Below are 23,414 nucleotides of genomic sequence, written 5' to 3'. Positions count from 1 at the left end.
CCCTAAGCTACACCCTTAAACCCTGGATAAAAGCATCTCCTAAATGCTATAGATGTAAATGTAAAAAGCCAGATCTAGCATCCCAGAATCTGGTCTGGATTCATAAAATAGTTCTTGTATACTGGTTTTGCACATCACCAGCCCAGTTCCAGCCCGGATTTGTCCATGTGCCCTATACGTCCAGTTTGGGTGACCAAATCTAAATCTAATCTAAACTGAACTAGATTTATATCAAGATAGCAAACAGACTCCAAGCAGTGGGCAGCTCAGCGGTTAAGATACTGGACTAGTAATCAGAAAGCCGATTCACCACTGAAAGCAATTCACACCACTGCCAATTGGCCACTGTTGGGCCCCTAAGCTACACCCTTATACCCTGGATAAAAGCATTTCCTGAATGCCATAGATATAAAGTCTAAGATAGCAAACAGACTTCAAGCAGTGGCCAGCTCAGCAGTTAAGGGACTGGACTAGTAATCAGAGCCACACCCTTAAACTTGGAATAAAAGCATCTCCTGAATGCCATTTATTGGCAGCTTTCAAGACCTTCTTGATATTAAAAGTCCCCAAAAATCTACATTCATATACACCAGCTGTGTGGTTTCACTTTTTAATGCTAAGATCACTTAGTCCCATAGAGCGTTCCAGAAAGAAGACTTAACATTGGTTTGTATGTGTGAGGACGTGTGTACATGTGTGTCTCGTGTTAGTGTTGTTGTGCTAAACCTAAAAACCTCTCTGAGTCAAGTCATGTGTCTCAGTGGCACTCAGCCAACCAGGTGTGGAGGATATGAGTGTGTGTGGGGGGGTTGTGTCTATTACAAGATCTGTCAACATCTACACACAGAGAAGCGTAAGACGCCTGACATTATTAAACCCTGACATGTCACTGAGTATCATACAGCAAGACAATGACCAGGAACCTGCCTCAGGGCTGAACTAGTCTTGGGTCAGAACTATCTAAGAAGATAAGAACAGGATGATAGGTTTCAAATCAAACAATGCCAGACAAGCCTCCAGATTTAAACCCTATTTACCATATAGGAGCACTTTGTCATTCTGCAATTACTGACTGTAGTGTATCTGTTTCTCGGCATGCCTTGTTAGCCCCCTTTCATGCTGTTCTTCAATGGTCAGGACCCCCACAGAGCAGATATTATTCACATGGTGGATCATTCTAAGCACAGCAGTGACACTGACATGGTGGTGGTGTGTTAGTGTGTGTTGTTCTGGTATGAGTGGATCAGACACAGCAGCACTGCTGGAGTTTTTAAATACCGTGTCCACTCACTGTCCACTCTATTAGACTCTCCTACCTAGTTGGTCCACCTTGTAGATGTAAAGTCAGAGACGATCGCACATCTATTGCTGCTGTTTGAGTTGGTCATCTTCTAGACCTTCATGAGTGGTCACAGGACGCCGCCCACGGGGCGCTGTTGGCTGTATATTTTTGGTTGGTGGACTATTCTCAGTCCAGCAGCGCTAGAGGTGTTCTACAGTATGGCAACTATTCTGCTGGATGGGAAAAGATCGGATAAAAAAAAAGTGGGTGGGGTTTTCCACCCTGGTTAGTAACCTGGTGTGCCTGTACAGAAGAGGAATGTGGCGATCAGCGAGTGACTCTACATGTGTGAGACTGGCCCCACAGCAAATCCACAGAAGTGTTTGTCGGGACAAATACACCCTCCTCAGATGCAATCGGGGTCCTCAGTAGCGGAAGACTAATTGGCTATGCTAAATTGGGAGGAAAGGTAGATGTGGGGGGTGCTGGAGCCTATCACAGCTTTTCAATGGGTGCAAGGCACACAGTAACACCCTGGACGGGGCACCAGTCCCTCGCAGGGCAGACACACATACACACACCCATTCACCTATAGGGCAATTCAGTGTCTCCAATTAGCCTGGCTGTATGTTTTCAGACTGTGGGAGGAAACCCACGTAGACATGGGGAGAACATGCAAACTCTGCACAGAAAGGACCCAGACCGCACCGCCTGGGGATCGAACCCAGGACCTTCTTGCTGTGAGGCAACAGTGCTACCCACTTAGCCACCGTGCCGCCCCTTTTAGGAACAGTATACTCTATATGGACAAAAGTATTGGGACATCACTTCTAATTTTCGAATTAATGTGATTAAGCAACAGTTGATGTAAAAAATCAGATATATAAAGGAAATTATATGCTTCCAACTGGTGGTTTAGGGAAGGCCTGCACTAAGCACCTTGACCTCAGCCTCACTGAACAGCTTTGGCTTCAGTGCCCAGCCATACAAATACTCTTATGACTAAATAGGCACAAATTCCCACAGATACGCTGTCTATGGTGTGTGTTGATTACAGTTTATATCACAGCACGTATCAGACGTATCTTTTACAGTTCCGTTGTAAATAGTTAAGCGTGAGAGCTAAAATTGTCTCTCCAGGAAATGAAAACTGGTGCAGTTCATGACATTCTGAAAGGGGAAGTAGTCATGACGTCAGCCCTGTGTGTTTTTGCACAGGCCAACTGCATGTTTATTTTTTCGAGAAGAGCATGGAAAAAAAGACAAAAAAAAAAGAGGTGAAAGCAACAGAAACAGGAAGGATGCTGTCATTCACTCCGTATCTCCTTCAGTCAGAACGTTTCTTCATTCTGCATAAACATGGTCATATCAGATAACACTCACCTCAGAGAAGTGCTGCTGTCTGTGCTGGCACCGCCTGGCACTGCGGGTTTTCTGTCCATCTCTCTGAACATGTAAACTGAGGGGACAAGAAGTCCAAATACTGATGCACCTAAAATGCTTACATGGCTTGAAAAGGCTCAATGCAGAGTATATTTATCACTCAGGGCAATGGAATACAATTCTGATAATGGGCTAGGTGGGTAGCACTGTCTCCTCACAGGTGAAGCAATCTGGGTCCTTTTTGTGTGAAGTTTGCTCTAGTTTCCTCCTACAGTCTAAAGACATGCAATCAGGTTAACTGGAGCTACTAAAATTGCCCTGTGATGGACTGGCAACCTGTCTGGGTTGTTTCCCACCTTTCGCCCAGTGAATTGGACCCACTGTGACCCTGAATAAGATAAAGCGGTGAGAACAGACAACAAATTAAGGAATTAATAAAGCTAATTAAAGGATGGATAGTTGGGCGAACCAGCATTTTAATAGCCGATCTTCGACATATTGACTAGTAATCAGAAGGTTGCCAGTTCAAACCCTACCACCCTCAAGTTGCTACTGTTGAGCCCCTGAGTAAGGCCCTTATCCCTCAATAGCTCAAATTGTATTTGTTCATACATGTTGGATAAAAGCATCTACTAAATGACACAAATGTAAATACTGTTTTAAGTTTTAAGAAGGTCCTGGGTTCCATCCCCAGGTTCGGGTCCTTTCTGTGAGGAGTTTGCACGTTCTCGCCGTGTCTGCTCCGGTTTCCTCCCACAGTCCAAAAACATGCAGTCAGGTTAACTGGTGACACTGAATTGCCCTATAGGTGAATGTGTGTGTGTGTGTGTGTGTGTCTGCCCTGCGATTACTAGCGTTACTGTGACCGCAAACTAGCTAAGTAAGCGTATCATATTTTAGTTTTATTAAGAATTATTTTTAGTTTGATCATGTGCTGTATCAATAATATTAAACAAACAGTGATTTAGTTCTGGGTGCTTTAACTTTTAGACATTGATCGAATCAGATTCAAGATTCAGATTCATCAGGCACATTTGATTCATTAAAAGAATCAGAAAATAATCCATCATATACTGAAGCATTCAGCAAACTTTGCTGTAGGTTCTAAACTGGGTTTGTAGATAGTAATTTTCACATGCATGTGTGGCATGTGTGTGTGTGTGTGTGTGTGTGTGTGTGTGTGTGTGTGTGTGTGTGTGTGTTTCCACCGACATGATTGCAAAAGTGTCTCGAACCTGTGCGCCCAGACCACAAGAACATCTGCATCCTTTCTGAAACTCAGTGTTAAAGATGCAGATGTGGGAGGAACCCACAGTAAAATACAGGTACACACTACAGAGCTAAACCCAAATTATGTGTTCAAATACTTTCATAATGGTGTGAAAACACTGTGAGATCTTTTGACTTATTTTAATATTATATACAGTATATTGTGCATAATAGCTCTCACTGTGGTTCACCAGAGTCCCAGAGACCACACAATGGCTTTGTAACCCTTTCCTTTCAATGAGTTTCTCATGTGTATTTGAATCTCTTTGTAGGTTTTCTCTCCAATGTAACCCCATTACAAGAGACTGTACTAGTAATCAGAAGGTTGCCAGGTCAAGTCTCCCACCTCCAGGTTGCTACTGTTAAGCCTGAGCAAGGTGCTTAACCCCTTAGTATTTTTTATTTTAATTTTATTTTGTCCCAAATGTCGGATAAAAGCATCTATTAAAGTTTTCTGTTTGTGCATAATTGCTCTCACTGTGGTTCACCGGAGTCCCAGAGACTTAGCAATGGCTTTAGAACCCTTTCCAGATTTCAATTAGTTTGTTTCTCGTGTGTATTCAAATCTCTTTGAAGGTTTTCTCTCAGGAAGGTTGCCAGTTCAAGCCCCACCACCCTCAAGTTGCTACTGTTGGGTCCCCTGAGCAAGGCCCTTAACTCTCAATAGCTCAAATTGTATTTGTTCATACATGTTGAATAAAAGCATCTACTAAATGACCCAAATGTAAAGAGTGTTTCAAGTTTTCTCTCTTTGTGCATAACAGCTCTCACTGTCGTTCACCTGAGTCCCAGAGACCTAGCAATGGCTATGTAATCCGTCAGTGACTTTGTTTCTCATGTGTATTTGAATCTTGTTAAACGATTTCTCTCTAAAGACACAGTCCCTTGTCAGCCTTATTACAAAGGACTGGACTAGTAATCAGAAGGTTGCCGGTTCAAGTCCCACCACCCCCAAGTTGCTACTGTTGGGCCCAAGTCCGTTATCCCTTAATAGCTCGAATTATATTTGGTCCTAAATGTTGGATAAAAGCATCTACTAAATGACACAAATGTTAATACTGTTTCAAGTTTTTTTCTGTTTGTGTATAATGGCTCCCACTGTGGTTCACCAGAGTCCCAGAGACCAAACAATGGCGTTGTAAGCCTTTACAAACTGGCAGATTTCGATGACTTGAATCTCTTAGAAGGTTCTCTCTCTAAAGACACAGTCCCTTGTAGCCCCATTATAATGGACTGCACTAGTAATCAGAAGGTTGCTGGTTCAAAAACATCTACTAAATGATATTAGTTCTATAGTTATTATACTTCAGAATTTTTTGCATCCATATGTAAATATTTTACTACACCACCTACCCCGGCTATCTAAATCCTTTGTTCTTTTTCAGAAACTCAGCACAGACCATTTGTTACCTCAGATATTTATTGATGAGCACACGACCACACTCACAGATCTGTACAGAACACAAACTGCAACGTTCACATCTACATTTCTTATGTACAGGAAAGTGCTTTAATTTCTGCCCACGTACACACACACACACGTTAAGACTCGAAGGTAACGTACTGTAGCTGACGAGAAGAGCAGGTGCACACACAAGCTAATCATCTACAAATCAACTGTTCTTGTCTTCTAACTGTTTCTCACACAGTAAATAAGGTGGGATGAAAAGCATACGTTAGACGTTCTGTTCTAGATACATAAATACACTCCGGGTTTAAATTGAACGTGTTATAAGTGAGGTTTGATCTTATTAAGTATCATTATTTAGCATTGTTACATCAGCTTAGCCTTATGAATGATATATAAACATACAAAAACGAGGTACTGAAACTTACAGTTTGGAGGAGCTGATATTTATGTTACATGCTAGGCTAGAAAATCTGATTCCTTAAAGATAAGGACACCTGTAATTCTGCATTTACACCAGCATTTTGTAAAATGTATCATTTCACCTCATAATTATAACAAATTTTAGCTATTTTTGTTTAAAATCTGTTAAAAAGTAACATTAGGATATGTTTGAAGACAGTGGTCACATGATATGCTAGACCCTGAGCTGAGAACAGATAGGAACTGATTACTGGTTGCTGGACATAGCACTGGACCACAACATGTATTGCAGCCAGTTACATTGTGTTAGGTGCTCATGTGGTGCATTGGTCTGCTACACTGGTCCACTATTGCTGAGACTTGGGTTTGAATCTCAGTATTTGTTGCTTGAGTGTCTGCACAGACATGATTGGCTATGTTTAATAGAGGGATGGCTAAACCCCAAAGGATAGGAAGTGTTTTCCGGTGGAACCAGACCATGCAACCATGACCAGGATGAAGCGATTGATAAGAATGCAATATAACAACCACTAACAGAGTCTAAGAACATTTCAGATACAACGTCCTTCACTGTGCTGTCATCGTTAGGGCTCAATGTTAAGCATTTAAATAAAGGATACATGATTGCCTGCTGTAAAGTGAGTCCAGGGACTGAAAATTCCAAAAATGATGTGACGTATCAAGCTGGGTTTCAGATCTGGAGCACCTTATAGACTGGGGACATACAGGCTGAAGTTTCTCCACAAAGAGGAACCCCTGCTATTGTACTCGATCAGCCATAACATTAAAACCACCTCTACTGTAGTCCATCTGTTTCTCTGCATGCTTTGTTAGCCCCCTTTCATGCTGTTCTTTATCGGTCAGGACCCCCACAGGACCACCACAGAGCAGGTATTATTTAGGTGGTGGATCATTCTCAGCACTGCAGTGACACTGACATGGTGGTGGTGTGTTAGTGTGTGTTGTGGTATTATGAGTGAATCAGACACAGCAATACTGATGGAGTTTTTAAACACCTCACTGTCACTGCTGGACTGAGAATAATCCACCAACCAAAAATATCAAGCCAACAGCGCCCTGTGTGTAGCGTCCTGTGACCACTGATGAAGGTCTAGAAGATGACCGACTCAAACAGCAGAAATAGATGAGCGATCGTCTCTGACTTTACATCTACAAGGTGGACCAACTAGGTAGGAGTGGACAGTGAGTGGACACGGTATTTAAAAGTTCCAGCAGCGCTGCTGTGTCTGATCCACTAACACACCACCACCATGCCATTGTGAGTGCAGTGCTGAGAATGATCCACCAGCTAAATAATACCTGCTCTGTGGTGGTCCTGTGGGGGTCCTGACCATTGAAGAACAGGGTGAAAGCAGGTTAAAAAAAGTATGTAGAGAAACAGATGGACTACAGTCAGTAATTGTAGAACTACAAAGTGGAGCTGATAAAATGGACAGTGAGTGTAGAAACAAGGAGGAGGTTTTAATGTTATGGCTGATCAGTGTATGTACATCAACGATTTTGACATTGCCAGAATATAGAAGAATATTTTTGTACATAATGTTAAAAAATAGATCCAAACAAAAAAAAAAATCGTGTTCCTCGTAAAAGGATGTTATCATGGCACAACATAAAACATCTGTATTGTACTGAAGTGCTATACAACTTTATTTTAAATAAATAAATGTTTCATATCTTGACGGACGGTTTCTAGTTTCTAACGGTAACACTTAATGAGCACATGCATTTAAAAGTGTAAAGATCGCTACCTACAAACACAGCAAGATTCACAGCAAATGAACCTCTAAAAAGGTAAACTGTAAACATTTGGTACTGTTATATGAGGCCGTGTGGTTGTACCGTACCATCCAGACTAGTCTACACTTGGACTAACCCTTACAAGATTACCCAGAGTACCCAGCATTCGAAAACATGAATCAACAAACATGCCGAGAAATGGAGTAACCGTCATTGAGTGACCCTCACGATGAGCCCGCCAGTTTTATGCCCGCCAGTTAGGCACAGTTAGGCGACCCTGAGGACGAGGCGGCGAACCGTAAGGCATTTCGAGGTCGATTCACGTGCCCTGAAATGAATCTATAACGCTGTTACGACACGCTAATCAAAGCGACGATGCGAAATTCATATTGTATTGAGCCGTGTCTTCCTAAGAATGGTGCTCAAGAAGAGCCAGCAGTGCGTGGGAGGTGTGGACCAGATGGGTTTGGGTTCATTTATATACTGCTTTTTTTTTCTCATTTATCATGCTGACACTAATTTGCTTGAGCCCATCTGTGAAGTGTCTGTACATTTTTCTGGCACTGTTGCTATAATGTGTAATAAATAAACAATGGAGGGAAATTAATATATTAAAAATTTATTTTTATAATGTTAAATAATGATGACTATAAAAAATTACAAAGAAATTGACTCCTGGACACAGATTCGACGACTCTAATTCGAATCTCCTTGTTTCTACACTCACTGTCCATTTTATCAGCTCCACTTACCATATACAAGCACTTTGTAGTTCTACAATTACTGACTGTAGTCCATCTGTTTCTCTGCATGCTTTGTTAGCCCCCTATCATGCTGTTCTTCAATGGTCAGGACCCCCACAGGACCACTACAGAGCAGGTATTATTTGGGTGGTGGATCATTTGCAGCACTGCAGTGACACTGACATGGTGGTGGTGTGTTAGTGTGTGGATAAGACACGGCAGCGCTGATGGAGTTTTCAAACACCTCACGGTCAATGCTGGACTGAGAATAGTCCACCAACCAAAAATATCCAGCCAACAGCGCCCCGTGGGCGGCGTCCTGTGACTACTGATGAAGGTCTAGAAGATGACCGACTCAAACAGCAGCAATAGATGAGCGATCGTCTCTGACTTTACATGTACAAGGTGGACCAACTAGGTAAGAGTGTCAGTCCAGCAGCGCTGCTGTGTCTGATCCACTCATACCAGCACAACACACACTAACACACCACCACCATGTCAGTGTCACTGCAGTGCTGAGAATGATCCACCACCTAAATAATACCTGCTCTGTGGTGGTCCTGTGGGAGTCCTGACCATTGAAGAACAGCATAAAAGGGGACTAACAAAGCATGCAGAGAAACAGATGGACTACAGTCAGTAATTGTAGAACTACAAAGTGCTTCTATATGGTAAGTGGAGCTGATAAAATGGACAATGTGTGTAGAAACAAGGAGGTGGTTTTAATGTTATGGCTGATCGGTGTATAACCAGTCATTTAAATAAGTCTACTGTATGATTTTAAATGTCCCTAACAATATTAATATTGACAAATAAAATGCATTTCAACACTTAGCTAATAATAACAGTTTTGAGTCTACTTGATTTGCTGGTGTTTCATTTGTATTCGTTCAGCGTTTATACGGAACAGCCCTGTACTGTACTGTACTGTGTACATGCAAAGGTGTTTGACTGGCAGGTTGAATTACGAGCGTCTTAGTTCAGAGCTGTCGGATGTACAGAAAATACTGAATGGAACATTTTTCCTGAAAGTTGTCCCTGTTTTACACTCATTGACAGATCATAATGTTTAATTCTTTTCATTTATGGACTGAATTAATGCACCAACATGAAATGTAGTTGCTAGAATGAGCAAATGTTTGTGTCTTTTCTACTTCTGGTGGTTGAGTTAGCTTAGCTAGCTTAGCTTGCTAATAGCAGACAAACTTGATTGGTTTGATTTGGTCCACTACATATTTTTTTTAAAAGTTAGCCAAAATGAGGGTTAGCTATAGCTCAAAGCTTAGGCTGTGTTCGAAATCACATACTACATACTATATACAGTATACTGCATACTACACTCAGTATATACAGTATACTGCATACTACACTCAGTATATACAGTATACTGCATACTACACTCAGTATATACAGTATACCGCATACTACACTCAGTATATACAGTATACTGCATACTACACTCAGTATATACAGTATACTGCATACTACACTCAGTATATACTGTATAGTGCATACTACACTCAGTATATACAGTATACCGCATACTACACTCAGTATATACAGTATACCGCATACTACACTCAGTATATACTGTATACCGCATACTACACAGTATATACAGTATACCGCATACTACACTCAGTATATACAGTATACCGCATACTACACTCAGTATATACAGTATACCGCATACTACACTCAGTATATACAGTATACCGCATACTACACTCAGTATATACAGTATACCGCATACTACACTCAGTATATACAGTATACTGCATACTACACTCAGTATATACAGTATACCGCATACTACACTCAGTATATACAGTATACCGCATACTACACTCAGTATATACTGTATACCGCATACTACACTCAGTATATACTGTATACTGCATACTACACTCAGTATATACTGTATACTGCATACTACACTCAGTATATACTGTATACTGCATACTACACTCAGTATATACTGTATACTGAATACTACACTCAGTATATACAGTATACTGCATACTACACTCAGTATATACTGTATACTGCATACTACACTCAGTATATACTGTATACTGCATACTGGTCCCAATAGTAGTATGCGATATGGTATTAAGTATGCGTCAAAAGCAAACCGTACTACCGGGCACATTAACATATGAAGGTCCCGTCGCGCCCAGGTGGCGCAGCGGGATATTCCGCTTGCACACCAGCGCCGAGATTCTGAACTCCTCGGTTTCGAAACTCGACGTTGCCAACGATCGGTTGGGCGCCATCTAGCAGGCATAATTGGCAGGGCGGAATGACCGGACTGGGGGAGGGGTCTTCCAAAAATATGTAAGGTCCCTAATTGGTAGATAGATAGGCGCCTGTGCAGAATGCATAGGTGAAAATGGGTTCTGCTAAGGGATGCACACGGGTCGGAGGACTCTTGAGCAGCTATATGCCCACCTCGACTGCAATCAGGGATCCTCCAGCAGCAGAAGCCAAATTGACTATGAAAAAAATAAATAATAACAAATGAAGGTACCACCCACTTTTGAAAGACTGCATTGACTCCAGCGTGTTGGAAATGTTGGCCAGGTATCTTATGCATACTGGAAAAAATATTCTGGTCACATACCGTGTACTGCATACTGATCGTACACAAGTAGCATGTAGTAGGCTATCTGGAACACAGCCTTAGTCATAAATAAGTGAACTATACGTGAACTAGTTTCTACTAAGTCAGCCTGACCTTGGTATTTCCCAAGCCAATGGAAAGTGCAAGCTTCAGGTGTGTTCACAGCTAATTAATGACTATAACGACTTTAAGAACCCAGGAACTATTTGTTCTAGTTACTCTATGTGTAAAATAGATAGAAGTATAAATAGATCAATTCTACATAGTGGACAGAATATGTCCATATAAGGAAAACTGAAAGTCTGTGATTACACAGTTGTTTTGATTTCTTGTTTTTCAGTTTTTGGTGCCAGAAAGATCAGACACCTGATATATATTTTGCTTGATCACACCCTAGACAAAGTGCCAGTTTATCACAGGGTGCCACCTATTTATTCATACTTCTAGACTATTTAGAAGAACCTTGTTACAGTAATCAGAGGTTGATATACTGTATAATCTGGGTCATTAGAGTATTAATGCTACTGGCTGAACCATCATGCCGCCCATAAGTAATATTTTACCATTTCTGTGGTATCATACAGCAGATATACAGTATGTTGATGCAGATCGACATGACTCAAACCACTTTATATAACCCAAGCAAATAAGGGTTATCGAGTTTGCTTTGACAGGACCTTCCCTGCTTTCTCAGTACACTACTTTCCAGAAGCCGGCAGGCATCAGCAGTTTATATCAGAACTACATTATTTATTAGTTGTCTGTGAGAGCTGACGGCGGGACCGAACTGAAACTAATGAGACCAGGAGTCGTAAGGATGAGTCCCATGTGAGAAGCAGCTAGAAACCCATGCACCCGGGCACCCCCTGCGGTCCCCACTGATGCACTAGGAAAGCGGCCAAAAGAAGAAAGTCACACAAGCTCTCGTGCACACACGAATGAATCATCACTGATGAATTACCTATGGGAAGCACTAGGACCTAGACAAATGATCCCTGAGAGAGTCAATGGGGCCAGCTGGCAGATATAGATTTCTAACCCTGAACGGGGCAGCTGACATGCGTTTCCAGAGCCGGTGTAGAATCCCCTCCCCATTACTATCACAGTTCCTCTCATCTCCCTTCCCTGATGCTCAGCACAAAGACTGCTGTCTGCACGGCCAGATGCACAGCTACTAGAAAGAATGGTCCTTCAAATGCTGTCTCCCAGACTTTCCACTGGGAGTACCCCTTATTTGCAGCCTGACTGGGCAAACATGGATGGTGTCTTTACATGGACTGCCTTTAAATCAACCGCCCAAGTCTAGGAGATCAGTTTTGTGCCACTTGCTTGTCACTTCAATGCGGTGACCCAATGTGCTTTATGCCTGTCAGCTTGCCTCAGACATGCTGGTTTTTACTTAACCCCTCAATACGGCAATGCTGTATGACTAACTGGTGCTATCGCTTGTGCAAATGAGTAGAGCCTTCCAATATGTGTAGTCTGACTCTGCATACATTATACTGATTGGACACTATGTTGAGCAGTAATGCTTCTATGCTTAGTCATGAAATTGAGAGTGCAGCATTTCAAATGTCCAATGTACTCTATGAACGTTCAGACTAGGAATCGCACCCCTGCTCCCTTTGACTTTTTCTTGACTGGATGATTTCTTGTCAGCTGAATATCTTGTTTCTCTTGAATTTGGTATCAAGTACCTGAATTTCTAACTTCCCCTAGGTATGCTTCAGGCCCCAACACTTGGGAGAAACAGCAAAACCCAACAGAATCAATAGCACTTACTGAATTCATCTAAAAATGCTTAGAAAAAGAATTGTCCAAGGTCATAGACCTAACATGTTTAAGACCACTGGTTTTCCCACAACCGTAATCAAACCGGACTCATGCTCAGTGAGTGAACACCAAGTCAGAGATACTTGGTACCAGTAAGTCTCCTGAAATCATCTCATTCACCTCTGGAGTGCAGTAGTCTGGAAAATCAAAGTGGGATCCTGAGTGGGCGTGAAAGGCTTCAAAGTCCTTGTCCAGGTTGGAGCAGTCCATCGGCACGCTGTCGAAGTTCGTGTTGGATATGATATGCAGGATTTCTTCGTCGAGTTCCTCGTCCGAAGATACAGACGACGCGAAGCTGGTGGAGCTTGGCGTGGAGGATCTGACCGAGTTAGACCCCTGTGACTCTCTGGCCGCCGTGTTTATATGAGAGCCTGCGTCGGACGGACTGCTGGGCGCTCTGATTCCAGGTTGCTGGTCCTCCGGAGGAAAGCTGGACTGACGATGGAGGTCGGCGAAAGTTGTCTGGTTTTGATTGTCCTGCAAAGTCCCTGGACTTGCCAGACTTATATCCACCATGTCATCATCACTCATGCTCTGGGTGTAGCGTTTGTATTTATTGCTGCTGAAGTTTATTTTCTGTTTTGAAGAGTTTGGTTTCACTTTGAGACCTTTGCTGGTGAAGCTGCTCGAAGTTGATCGACCTGAATGAGGCTTGATGGCTTTCACTGGGAGTTTGTTTTTGACAGGCATGGAGGACTTACTCTTCTTTCTGGGACGATACTTGTAGTCAGGGTAGTCAGCCATATGCTTCAAACGCAGCCTCTCTGCTTCCTTGATGAAGGGAATTTTCTCGTAATCCGGGAGCAGTTTCCAACGTTTTCCGAGACGCTTAGAGATCTCCGCGTTGTGCATGTCAGGCCACTGTTCCATAATCTTTCGTCTCTCGATTTGAGACCACACCATGAAGGCATTCATGGGTCTCTTGATGTGCCCAGTAGGGGTTTTGCACCAGTTGGGGTCTTTGTTGGACGGGATGTGCTCGAATACTTCAGCAGCATCCTCGGCTCCCAGTCCCAGGAACACCTCTCGGGTTGAATCTCTGTCCATGGCTATGGAGTGTGGTTGCAGAACCATGATGCAGGACAAGGGTCTATTTAAGTGTGTCTCTAAAGTCACCCATGACTAGACACTCATTGATGGCTTAAAGCCTCATCTCATGGTCCGCTTTATTCCTATACATAAAAATCAAGAGTTGTTTTAACTCAAGAATTTAGGAACTACCAGTAGCTTCATCAAGTCAACAACAACAACAACAACAATAATAATAATAACAATAGATCATAGTAGATCATAAAAGATGTAGTACTTACTGTGTTTTTTAATGGTGTGTTACTTTTTCAGTTGAGATCTACTCAGGCTGGTGATTTCTTCGGCCGCACTTGGACTGCACTTCTAAGGCAGTGATAAAAGGCTGTTCTGCAGTATACATCTACGTGCACTTCCTCCAAGCCTGTCCCATTCAGCACACATGTGTAGCGTCTATGTAACACTCTCCGGTTCTCATTGTGTCCCGGTTTGCCCTGTTTCCCCTCCCTTTCGCTTCTTTGTGGGGACGGCCTCCCATCTGCCGCTCTATAAGCCCACGCTGTAAACAGCTCAACCTTAGCAGACAGACTCCTCCTTTCCCACCCACCACTTGTGTGTGTGTGTGTGTGTGAGAGAGAGAGAGAGAGAGAGAGAGAGAGAGAGAGAGAGAGAGAGAGATGAAATGCAGACGGACCTATTCATGCAGTGACTGTAGATGGAGACAGTGTGTAAATTAGGTGGTAGGAACATAAAACGCTTCATGCCCTTATCACCAACATTGCATAGAGAAATTATTTTAAGGTACTGGACTATTCAGTTAGGGTACTGGACTATTCATCAGAAGGTCACTGGTTCAAGCCCTAACACAGCCAATTGCTATTATGGGCCCCTGAGCAAGGCCTTTTACCCTTAATTGCTTGCAATGTTTGCAGTCACAATTGCAGGCACATCAGGTAGTGTTGGTTTTCTTAGTCCAGGTGGACTAACTCAAGGGGACAGCATTTTACGTCATCATTTGGCGCTTCCGAGAAGAAGGCTGTCCGAAATCCTAGATACCTTAAAATGCTGCCTACTAAGGTGCCTTACTTCGAAGCAATAAACTAACTGAATAACAAGGGGGCATCTGATGCTTTCTTAGCAGTGAAGGCAATCTCAGCATTCTGTGTGGCACAACTTTTCTCGCCAAAGATTTCAAATATGGCGGGCGAATGCGGAGCAAACGGTGATCACTGTTGCCTACGTATGTCTTTTTAGAGTCCTCTCTATTTAGGCAGCTGCCCAGGTAGGCACTAGACAGCAAGGCAGCTCACTTGGTTTTCTAACAGACCCAAGGTCAAGGTCATAAGACACTGGGTGCAAGGCTGGAGCAACCCAAAACAGGGCACCCGGAACAGTTCACTCACCCACTGAGACCAAGTTGCAATTCTGAGCACACAATTGGTGTGTTCTGCAGGTGAGAAAGAAAACCAGACTACCCAGAGGAAGACTGGGACAGCCTATGAGGACCAAACCCAGGTCCCCAGGCTACTGGGCTACTCTATTGTTCATAGGTGTAAATGAGCGTGTAAATAAGTAAGAGGCTGCTACAGACTGGTACCCTGTTCAAGACATGGGGTCTGGATACACAGTATAAATAAATGTAATTACCTTATATAACAAGGCTTATAACAAGGGTGTCTTCACATCAATATTTTGAATAATTATAATATGCATCAAATCAGTTATTTAAATCACACTGTCACCAAAGTGCCAGTAATATTAATACACATTCAATAATAATTGGCTACTGAAAAATTGAAGCTGAGAAAGTGCAAGCTTGCATTTTCATGGATCCATGTTCCAATATCACACATTTCTTTCACCTCCCGTAATCAATCTACGTTCATAATGATTAGCCATGCAGCACTAGGCTTTCTAATGAGAACTGTGCTGTATCTCCACTACAGAGTCAAGCTCACAGTGAACCCGATAATGACCGCTGAGGCCTCTTAACAGCCCCCTCCTCCCCCCCAGTCCTTTCCATAATGATCCAGGCCACTGGGTAGATGTCAAACATATTTCCTTTGAAAAAATAAAACTGACATCAGCTTGACATAGCAAAGACAGAGAGAGGTGGAAGGGTTCAGCAAAATAAAAACACACAAACACACACACAACCATTATCATTTATACTGAGCGATCTATTTCATGCTCAAACCAAATCCTCATACAGATCCAGACACATACACCAACAATGGGAGGGCCGGAGGAGGGAAAATTGGACCCCCAGAGCGACCTGGGTGTGTACGCTGCTGTCTGGCTGATAACGACAGGGGGCCATGCTTCTATCCAGGGAATCTATAAGGGAATCATGATTGGGTAAACCCCAATTGGGGATCCACCAAAGGATCAGTGTTTTTAAACAATGATGAGTTATGGCTCACCACTTTGTGCCAAACTGCGGGATATTCCGCAGGCACACCAGCGCCAAGTTTCTGAACTCCTTGGCAGTGCCTGCAGCAGAATCTAATTGGCTATCGTGTCTGCTAGGGCGGGATGACCGGACTATGTGGGTGGGGTCTTTTAACGCTGTGCAAGGACCCTGATTAACAGATAGAGGTACCTGTGCAGTAAGCATGGGTAAATAAGAAAGGGTTCGCTAAGGGCTGCGCACGGGTCGGAGGAGGCATGAGCAGGAAATATACCTTCCTCTAATGCAATCAGGGATCCCCAGCAGTGGAAGATACATTAAATATGCTACATCAGGAGAAAAATGGGATAAAATGGATAAAATAAATAGAAAAAAAGGAACATTTAGTAATGCAAGATTGGTTCTGTATACATAAATCAGACTAAAAGGTTTTGGTCCCTATTCATAACAGCTGTTGTCCCATCCTCTGTGTCCTTCCCCCATTCAAAATGTGATCATTCACACACACACGCCCCCATATGCTTCACCTTGCTTGGTTTTGACAGTTGGTTTTAAAGAACAACGGATAAAAAAAATTGAGGTCAGTGGCAGAGCGTGATAAATATAAATATGTAGGGTTTATGTTGCGTCCCATAACAAATCCCATTTCATCAGCCCGCCCTGCGTCTGTCAGACTGAGGCTTGTGATTTAGGAGCGAGGGGCAGGACAGGGTGCAGATTGTTCCATCTCAAAACACTCCCCCACTTCATCACCATAACCATAATGCACTTATATATTCTCTCAGTTCTTGTCTTTTGAGTAAGTCTCAGACTTACTCTTAACTATGACTTAAAGTCATCAGTTTTTTTGGTTCTATTCTATTTTTTTAGGGTTCTATTTTTGAAAGAGCAGATAAACTAGGTGTTACAAGATTTTATCTAAGAGCCAATCGTCATCCGGGATAAACACACAGTGCGTTACAATAAAAGTCAAAATCCAGTTCTCAATCAACAGTCCACAGATCGACGGCTTACCAGCTACTGATAGATGTTAGAAGTGTGTTTTAGGGCACCCAGGTGGTGCAGCGGGATATACTCCTCGTTTCGAAACTTGGCGTTGCCACCAGTCTGCTGGGCAGGCACCAGTCAGCTGGGCAGGCCCATAAAATGTTGTCTGATTTTTATACAAGTAATAACACAAACACATTTTGATTGAATGTATGATTCCCATTAGGGGTTGCCACATATTCGATTTGGTTTTTCTGACTCAACCCTCCGGGCCTTAAACCTGCCCTTGGTTCGCTGGGTGCACTGATATGTGTCCCCACAATGGCTAGGTTCACTTTACGCCACACGCCTTCTGTATTTGTATACCAAGGCCAGGATTCAAACCCTTGAAACTTGGGCACAATGCAGTTGCCACCGGTCGGCTTGGTGCCATCTAGCGGGCATAAGTGCCTGCAGGAAGGGATGACCGGAATATGTGGGTCTTTAAACGCTGTGTAAGGACCCTGATTGGCGGATAGAGGCGCCTGTGCAGAGTGCATGGGTGGAAAGGGGTTTCGTTAAGGGCTGCGTGTGGGTCGGAGGAGGCGTGAGCAGCAATATACCCCATCAACTGCAAAAAATCGGGGATCTCCCAGCAGCGGAAGACAAATTGACCACGCTAAATTGGGAGCGTCTTGGTGCGGCGACAGCAAACAAATGACTTTGATCTTTCTATTAATTACCCATAAAATGTTGTCTGATTTTTCTACAAATAATAACACAAACACATTTTGACTGAATGTATGATTCCCATTAGGGGTCGCCACATATTCGATTTGGCACAGTTTTATTTACACTGGATGCCCTTCCTGACACCCTAAAACCTGCCCTTGGTTCTCTGGGTGCACTGATATGTATCCCCACAATGTCAAAGTTCACGTTATGCCACACGCCTTCTGTATTTGTATACCAAGGCCAGGATTCAAACCCTTGAAACTTAGGCACAATACAGTAACATACTCTGGACAGGCCTTGGCCATCCCCCCTCCAGACACAGCCAATCATGTCTATATGAAGACGTTCAACCAGCCGATGGCACCACTGGAGATTCGGATCCTGGATACCAGTGGCCACACAAACAAAGACATTGGTGTCCCAATCATTCAGTCACAGAAATATCCAGACTGCCCTGACATACTCATTTCCTTACAAATGCATTTCAACTCTACGTCAAGTCTTCAAATTCCTCTTTTCTTACTTGTGCCACATAATAACAAATAACGCGTTGTCATTAGCTTCACTTCAGGTGCTGTACCATGTCCATCTGGATTTTTGTGTGTTAAACATGGTACGAAGCTCAAGCCTTGACAGCCCTGACAGCACAATCACGTCAACACCCATCAGACATGATTGCATAGCAAAATGATAGTCTCTTGGGGAAAAGAGGCAAGATTTACTGCCATTTAAATGCAAGTCTGCTGGGTTTGATTTTACCAAAGAGGGGCATAGATTACTTACGGGAACAGCAGAGGGGAGAGTGTCATCCAACTGCCTTATCTAAGTCCGGAGGTAGATAATGATGATAACTACTGACTCGTGTATGGAGCTGGAGGTGACAAAAATAAGGATGTTTGAGGGGTGGCCAAGGACCCCAATGGATTGGCGTCCTGTTTGGGGTGAATTACGGGGCGAATTCTGTCTGATTATATAACACATTGGATAAATCACACATGTATGAGTATTCCATGTACCAGTATGACTTACCCCACCCTGCTCCAGTACCCTTCCTGGCTTGGAAGTGAGGTCTTGGTGCCTTAGTGTGAAGTTACGTCAGAGCCACTTTTATGGGGCAGGGGTCCTGCTGAGTGTGATAACCTGTAAAATGTCAGCACCGGGGTGCACACAGAGTCCCGGTGAAACCCAGATTGAGAAAGGAGATCTGATGTGAAGCTCAGGGCTTCACGTTGGCCAAGCAGAGACTCAGTTCTTCCCAGGTGTGCATATATGTAGAGGATTCAGTGAGGGTTCAGACCCCTTTACCTTCAGTCTTGTCAGATTAACCAGAATAAGCAAACACATTCTAAACTCTTGGAAGGCTTTTTTAGAAGAGGAGAGGATATTACAATCATGAGGAGTGGGGGTGTTTTAAGTAGCTAAGCGGCTGAGGTAAAGGATTATTGATCTGAACTTTAAAGGTTCACTTTCTCCTAAATGTAATTCAAACCACCCATGTACTCTATGCATCTGATTTTTTGATGGGGGGCGTCACACACACACACACACACACACATGTGTACAGCTGCATACAGAAGGTAAAAAATATGTGGACACCTGGCCATGATCTTGTTGGACATCCCATTCCAAAACCATAGGCATTAATATAGACATTGTTATCCCATATTAATTTCATCTAATACATTTTTGCACCTTTAGTGACCACATACTTTCAGATATATTATAGTGCACATTTTAGACAAGCAGTCCTGTTCCCTCTGTATTAATATTTATCTGTAAGTCATCTCAAGTACAGTATCAATTTCACACCATTCGATGTAATACAAAGCAGGATCATGTTCCTTATGCACCTTAGGAGACACGGTTGACTTTGGATGTCTAGCTCATTAGAGGTCAAGACCTAATTATCTGTAAAGAGTGTTGTTACAATGTCAAAGATATACTTTTACAAAGATACTTTAGGCTAAAATGCTAAATAAAATGACAACTTGATAAATAAATCAACATTCTCTGAGGTCCTATCAACTCCCAGAGTCTGACCACTAGTATCAAATCAGTGCCTGGTATCAATGGCCAATGGCTCTTCCAAGAACTGGGCTATAACTGATCAATTTCAATCTGCATGCATTTTTATCATTCATAATCTAAAATCATGAGTGAAATTTGGTTTTATCATGGCATGGTTTACATATGAAGTACTTAAAGCAGATGAACTGTTGGGGTTCTTGTAGCTGTAAGGCAATATAAAATTGGAACCTAGCATCCTTTAAGTTTAGGCTTTAAGCAGTTCAATATGTACTTACATTTAGAACTTGCTAAGCTGGTTGCTCAGTGATTCATTGATCTGTTGAGAATCAGCGAGTGTTAGTCAATGCATCGAATCGTTGTCCAGCATGTTGACTACCTTACTTTCTGCATCCTATTGATTTTGGACATACAGCTCAGGGTTGAGAGGAAACGACACATTGTATGCTTTTGAGATCAATAAAGATTTTATAGGTTTTATAAATATACAGATTGTTAACTGTAGGTATTAGTTCCATCATTATAAATCAAGTAGTTCCACTGAATACTCTTGACCAAAACAGTTGTTAAAGGATCTCCAGATGTCATGTGTTCTCCTTATCATTCTATAATACACGGCAAGCTAGAACTTGAACCAGCGACTGCTATGTGGTTGATTCATAATATAAATGTCAGGATGATTACAAACTGCAGCAAGATCTAGATATAGGTGTAGGTGTAGGTGTGAGGTGTACTGTTAAACTAGCAAAAATTGGCATGTGATAAGAACTGCATGACTAAGCACTGAAACCTTAACGTTCCACCTTAAATACCACTGATTTTGTTTTATTTATAAATTAGCAACATATGCGCATCAGTTCAGGACCTGAATTGATCAATTCCTTTTATTGTTTTACACTCCAAATTAAGTTAATGAAACTAATGCTCAATAGAGGTGGGAAAACAAGAGTCTGGAGTTTAATCTTTCAGCAGCCGTTCTAGGCTAGACTGACACAGCTTAGATTAAAAACACAAAACCACCCTGGGTTTGCTCCAGCTGTCGGGCTTTTCTCCTTGTACTGCCCCAATTACTCTCCAAGTCCTCCTCCCTTCGCCCTAACTCCCTTGCAGGGAGAGAGATGCTAAGAGAGAGATGGGGCGGGGTAGCTTACGGGGTCAGAAAAAAGTCAGTGGCTTCTCTAGGAAGGGATTGAGCGCAAGAAATTGTTGTGCTGTCTTGCTACTGTTTGGAATTGTTGATGTCAGTGACTGATACCTTCTAAAAGGCTCCCCAGACAGACAACAGAAGAACGACAGAATGACACAGAAAGACACAGAGATTCTTGAAACTAGAAAGAGACAGTGGAAGAATTCTTAAATGTTTTTGTTAAACGTGTGAGTCACAATGGCACTCGTGCAGATAAACAGCCACCCACACACACTCACACTTTTGGAATAAAAAAAAAGGGCAAACCACAAGAAACATATTATCACCCACACATGAGAGAAATGAGAATTTCCAAGTCATAGCGCTTCTGTCCTTTATGCTCACTTACACAAATAATAAAATCATTTTAAATATGAAACATGTTCAAATAAAGCACCAGTATTATGTGTATTATATTAGTCCCCCTTAATCACTTGATGGCTGCTGGTATTAATAATTCTATAACTAAACCTGCATCATAGAAGGCAAAGCATCATAGTAAATTTTTATTTAAACATCATTAATTACATAAAAACTGACAATCGTTTCGATTTAATTTGACAGTAATGTGCGGAACCAAGAAAATGTTCATTTTCACCAACATTCTCCCAAGTCTCTGCCATACAACTATTGATTTTAATTGATTTTGTTGGCTTTTAATCATAGCTGGTGCAATGCTAGACTTCTTAAGAGTAATCAATTATTAACACACAGGATTGTGCACCCATTTGATCATAAATTATTCATAAGTGCGTAAGGTATGCCACATTTGATCAATTGTAATGTTATATTGTCAGCTCCATTATAAGCACTATAACAGATACTTATTCCACTGCTTAATAATCATATATCACTTTCTATTTCTAAAGTGCTCCCTGTGCCTCCCACCCACAGTGCAGTTTATATTTATAATGTAGATGAAACCTCTGCCTGGGATTAAAAATATTGCTCATGGGGGTCAAGAAGTACAGCAGTCTATAACACCGGCATGCCACCGGTCTGGCTGGGTGCTCCACGGACACAGTTGTTCATTTGTCAAACAGAGAAGGCCAGACTGGGTATCACCTCTGTGCTCCAGGAACAGCACTTCATACTACTGTACAATGGAACCAGCATCAGTTCCACAGGAATACTTGGGAGTCCAGTATGTTCTGTTGTGCATGTTCTGGCTCCAGGTAGGAGTCTGCTGCTGAGTGGTAAAAAGAAGAGCCATATGGCTGTACACATTTTGGAAAGGGGTGCGTGCTGGTCTAAGGTCTTCCTCGACTAGCATGGATGCTGTACATATTGCTGTGCATGATTCTGGGGTTGACAATGCTTTAAGGGATTGGGCATGTCTAAATTCTCTTGTTTATTTCTCTGTCAGGCCACCTACCATCATTGATCTAACTGGATTGTGTAAAGTACAGTATAAAACAACGGTTAGCAGCAAAACCCAATAAAATGTCTTTTATGGTGAAAATTTGTATATAGCTGCATAAATTGAACATTATGGGGGTCAGATATACCAAGAAGGATGAGGGCTTCCATTCTAAAACACTCCTGCCATATCAAAAACTCATAGGAACACCGACAGGTTCTAACATTACAGTTGTGGCCTAGCAGTTAAGGTACTGGACTAGTAATCCAAAGGTTGCTGGTTCAAGCCCCACCACTGCCAGGTTGTCACTGTTGGGCCCTTGAGCAAGGCCCTTAACCCTCAATTGCTTAGACATTATACTGTCACTGTACTGTAAGTCGCTTTGGATAAAAGCGTATGCTAAATTTTAAGCATATTTGAATGTTCCTGGGATACCCCCCATATACATTGTGATGCTAAATCACTTACTTATTAGTACAGTACAAATAAGACAATGCTAAGCTAATTTGTGCATCCTTTTTAATGTAAGCTAAATATTAGCTTATTGGTATTATCTGGTATCTAAATAGCTTTTAAGAAATGATAGTTGTCTATAAACAACTATATGCTTAATATACACATAATGAGTGTACTTTAGTGTCACTTATAATCATTTTTATGATTATTATTTATTTATTTAAACGTGTGTTCAGTGTGTAGAAGATACGTGTTTGGTGACCTCTACTGTTCAATAGCTAAAATACTGTATATAACATTATAAATACAGACTCCTGGTAAAATAAATAAAGCTTTTAATTTTGAGGATGAGTATAACCCTATATAACAACTTTAAGTTTTGGTTTGTGTTTTTATTTGTAGTAAGTTGTTCTATGTACTTATAAGACCAAAAGTGGAATGAAAAATACTGCAGTCTTTCAAATCACCATTGTTGTGGTACATTTGTTACTGTGAATGATAACAGATCATTAAACAAAACTACTATAT

At 42.1% G+C, this 23,414-nt stretch overlaps 1 protein-coding gene across 1 annotated transcript; it reads right to left on the bottom strand.

The window, feature by feature from the left end:
- Positions 1 to 12,776: 12,776 nt before the first annotated feature.
- sox12 (SRY-box transcription factor 12) lies at positions 12,777 to 13,806 on the bottom strand. The gene has a single exon (XM_062986711.1). The coding sequence runs from the start codon at positions 13,794 to 13,796 to the stop codon at positions 12,777 to 12,779; it is 1,020 nt and encodes a 339-aa protein (XP_062842781.1). The 5' UTR covers positions 13,797 to 13,806.
- Between the last annotated feature and the right edge of the window lie 9,608 nt (positions 13,807 to 23,414).

The sequence above is a fragment of the Trichomycterus rosablanca genome, chromosome 24 (genome assembly GCF_030014385.1).
Source record: "Trichomycterus rosablanca isolate fTriRos1 chromosome 24, fTriRos1.hap1, whole genome shotgun sequence".
NCBI classification, from domain to species: Eukaryota; Metazoa; Chordata; class Actinopteri; order Siluriformes; family Trichomycteridae; genus Trichomycterus; species Trichomycterus rosablanca.
This window is presented reverse-complemented; position numbering and strand designations above follow the sequence as displayed.

Excerpts from the sequence above, each read along its gene's own strand:
- sox12 (XM_062986711.1), bottom strand. The coding sequence starts at position 13,796 with ATGGTTCTGCAACCACACTCCATAGCCATGGACAGAGATTCAACCCGA.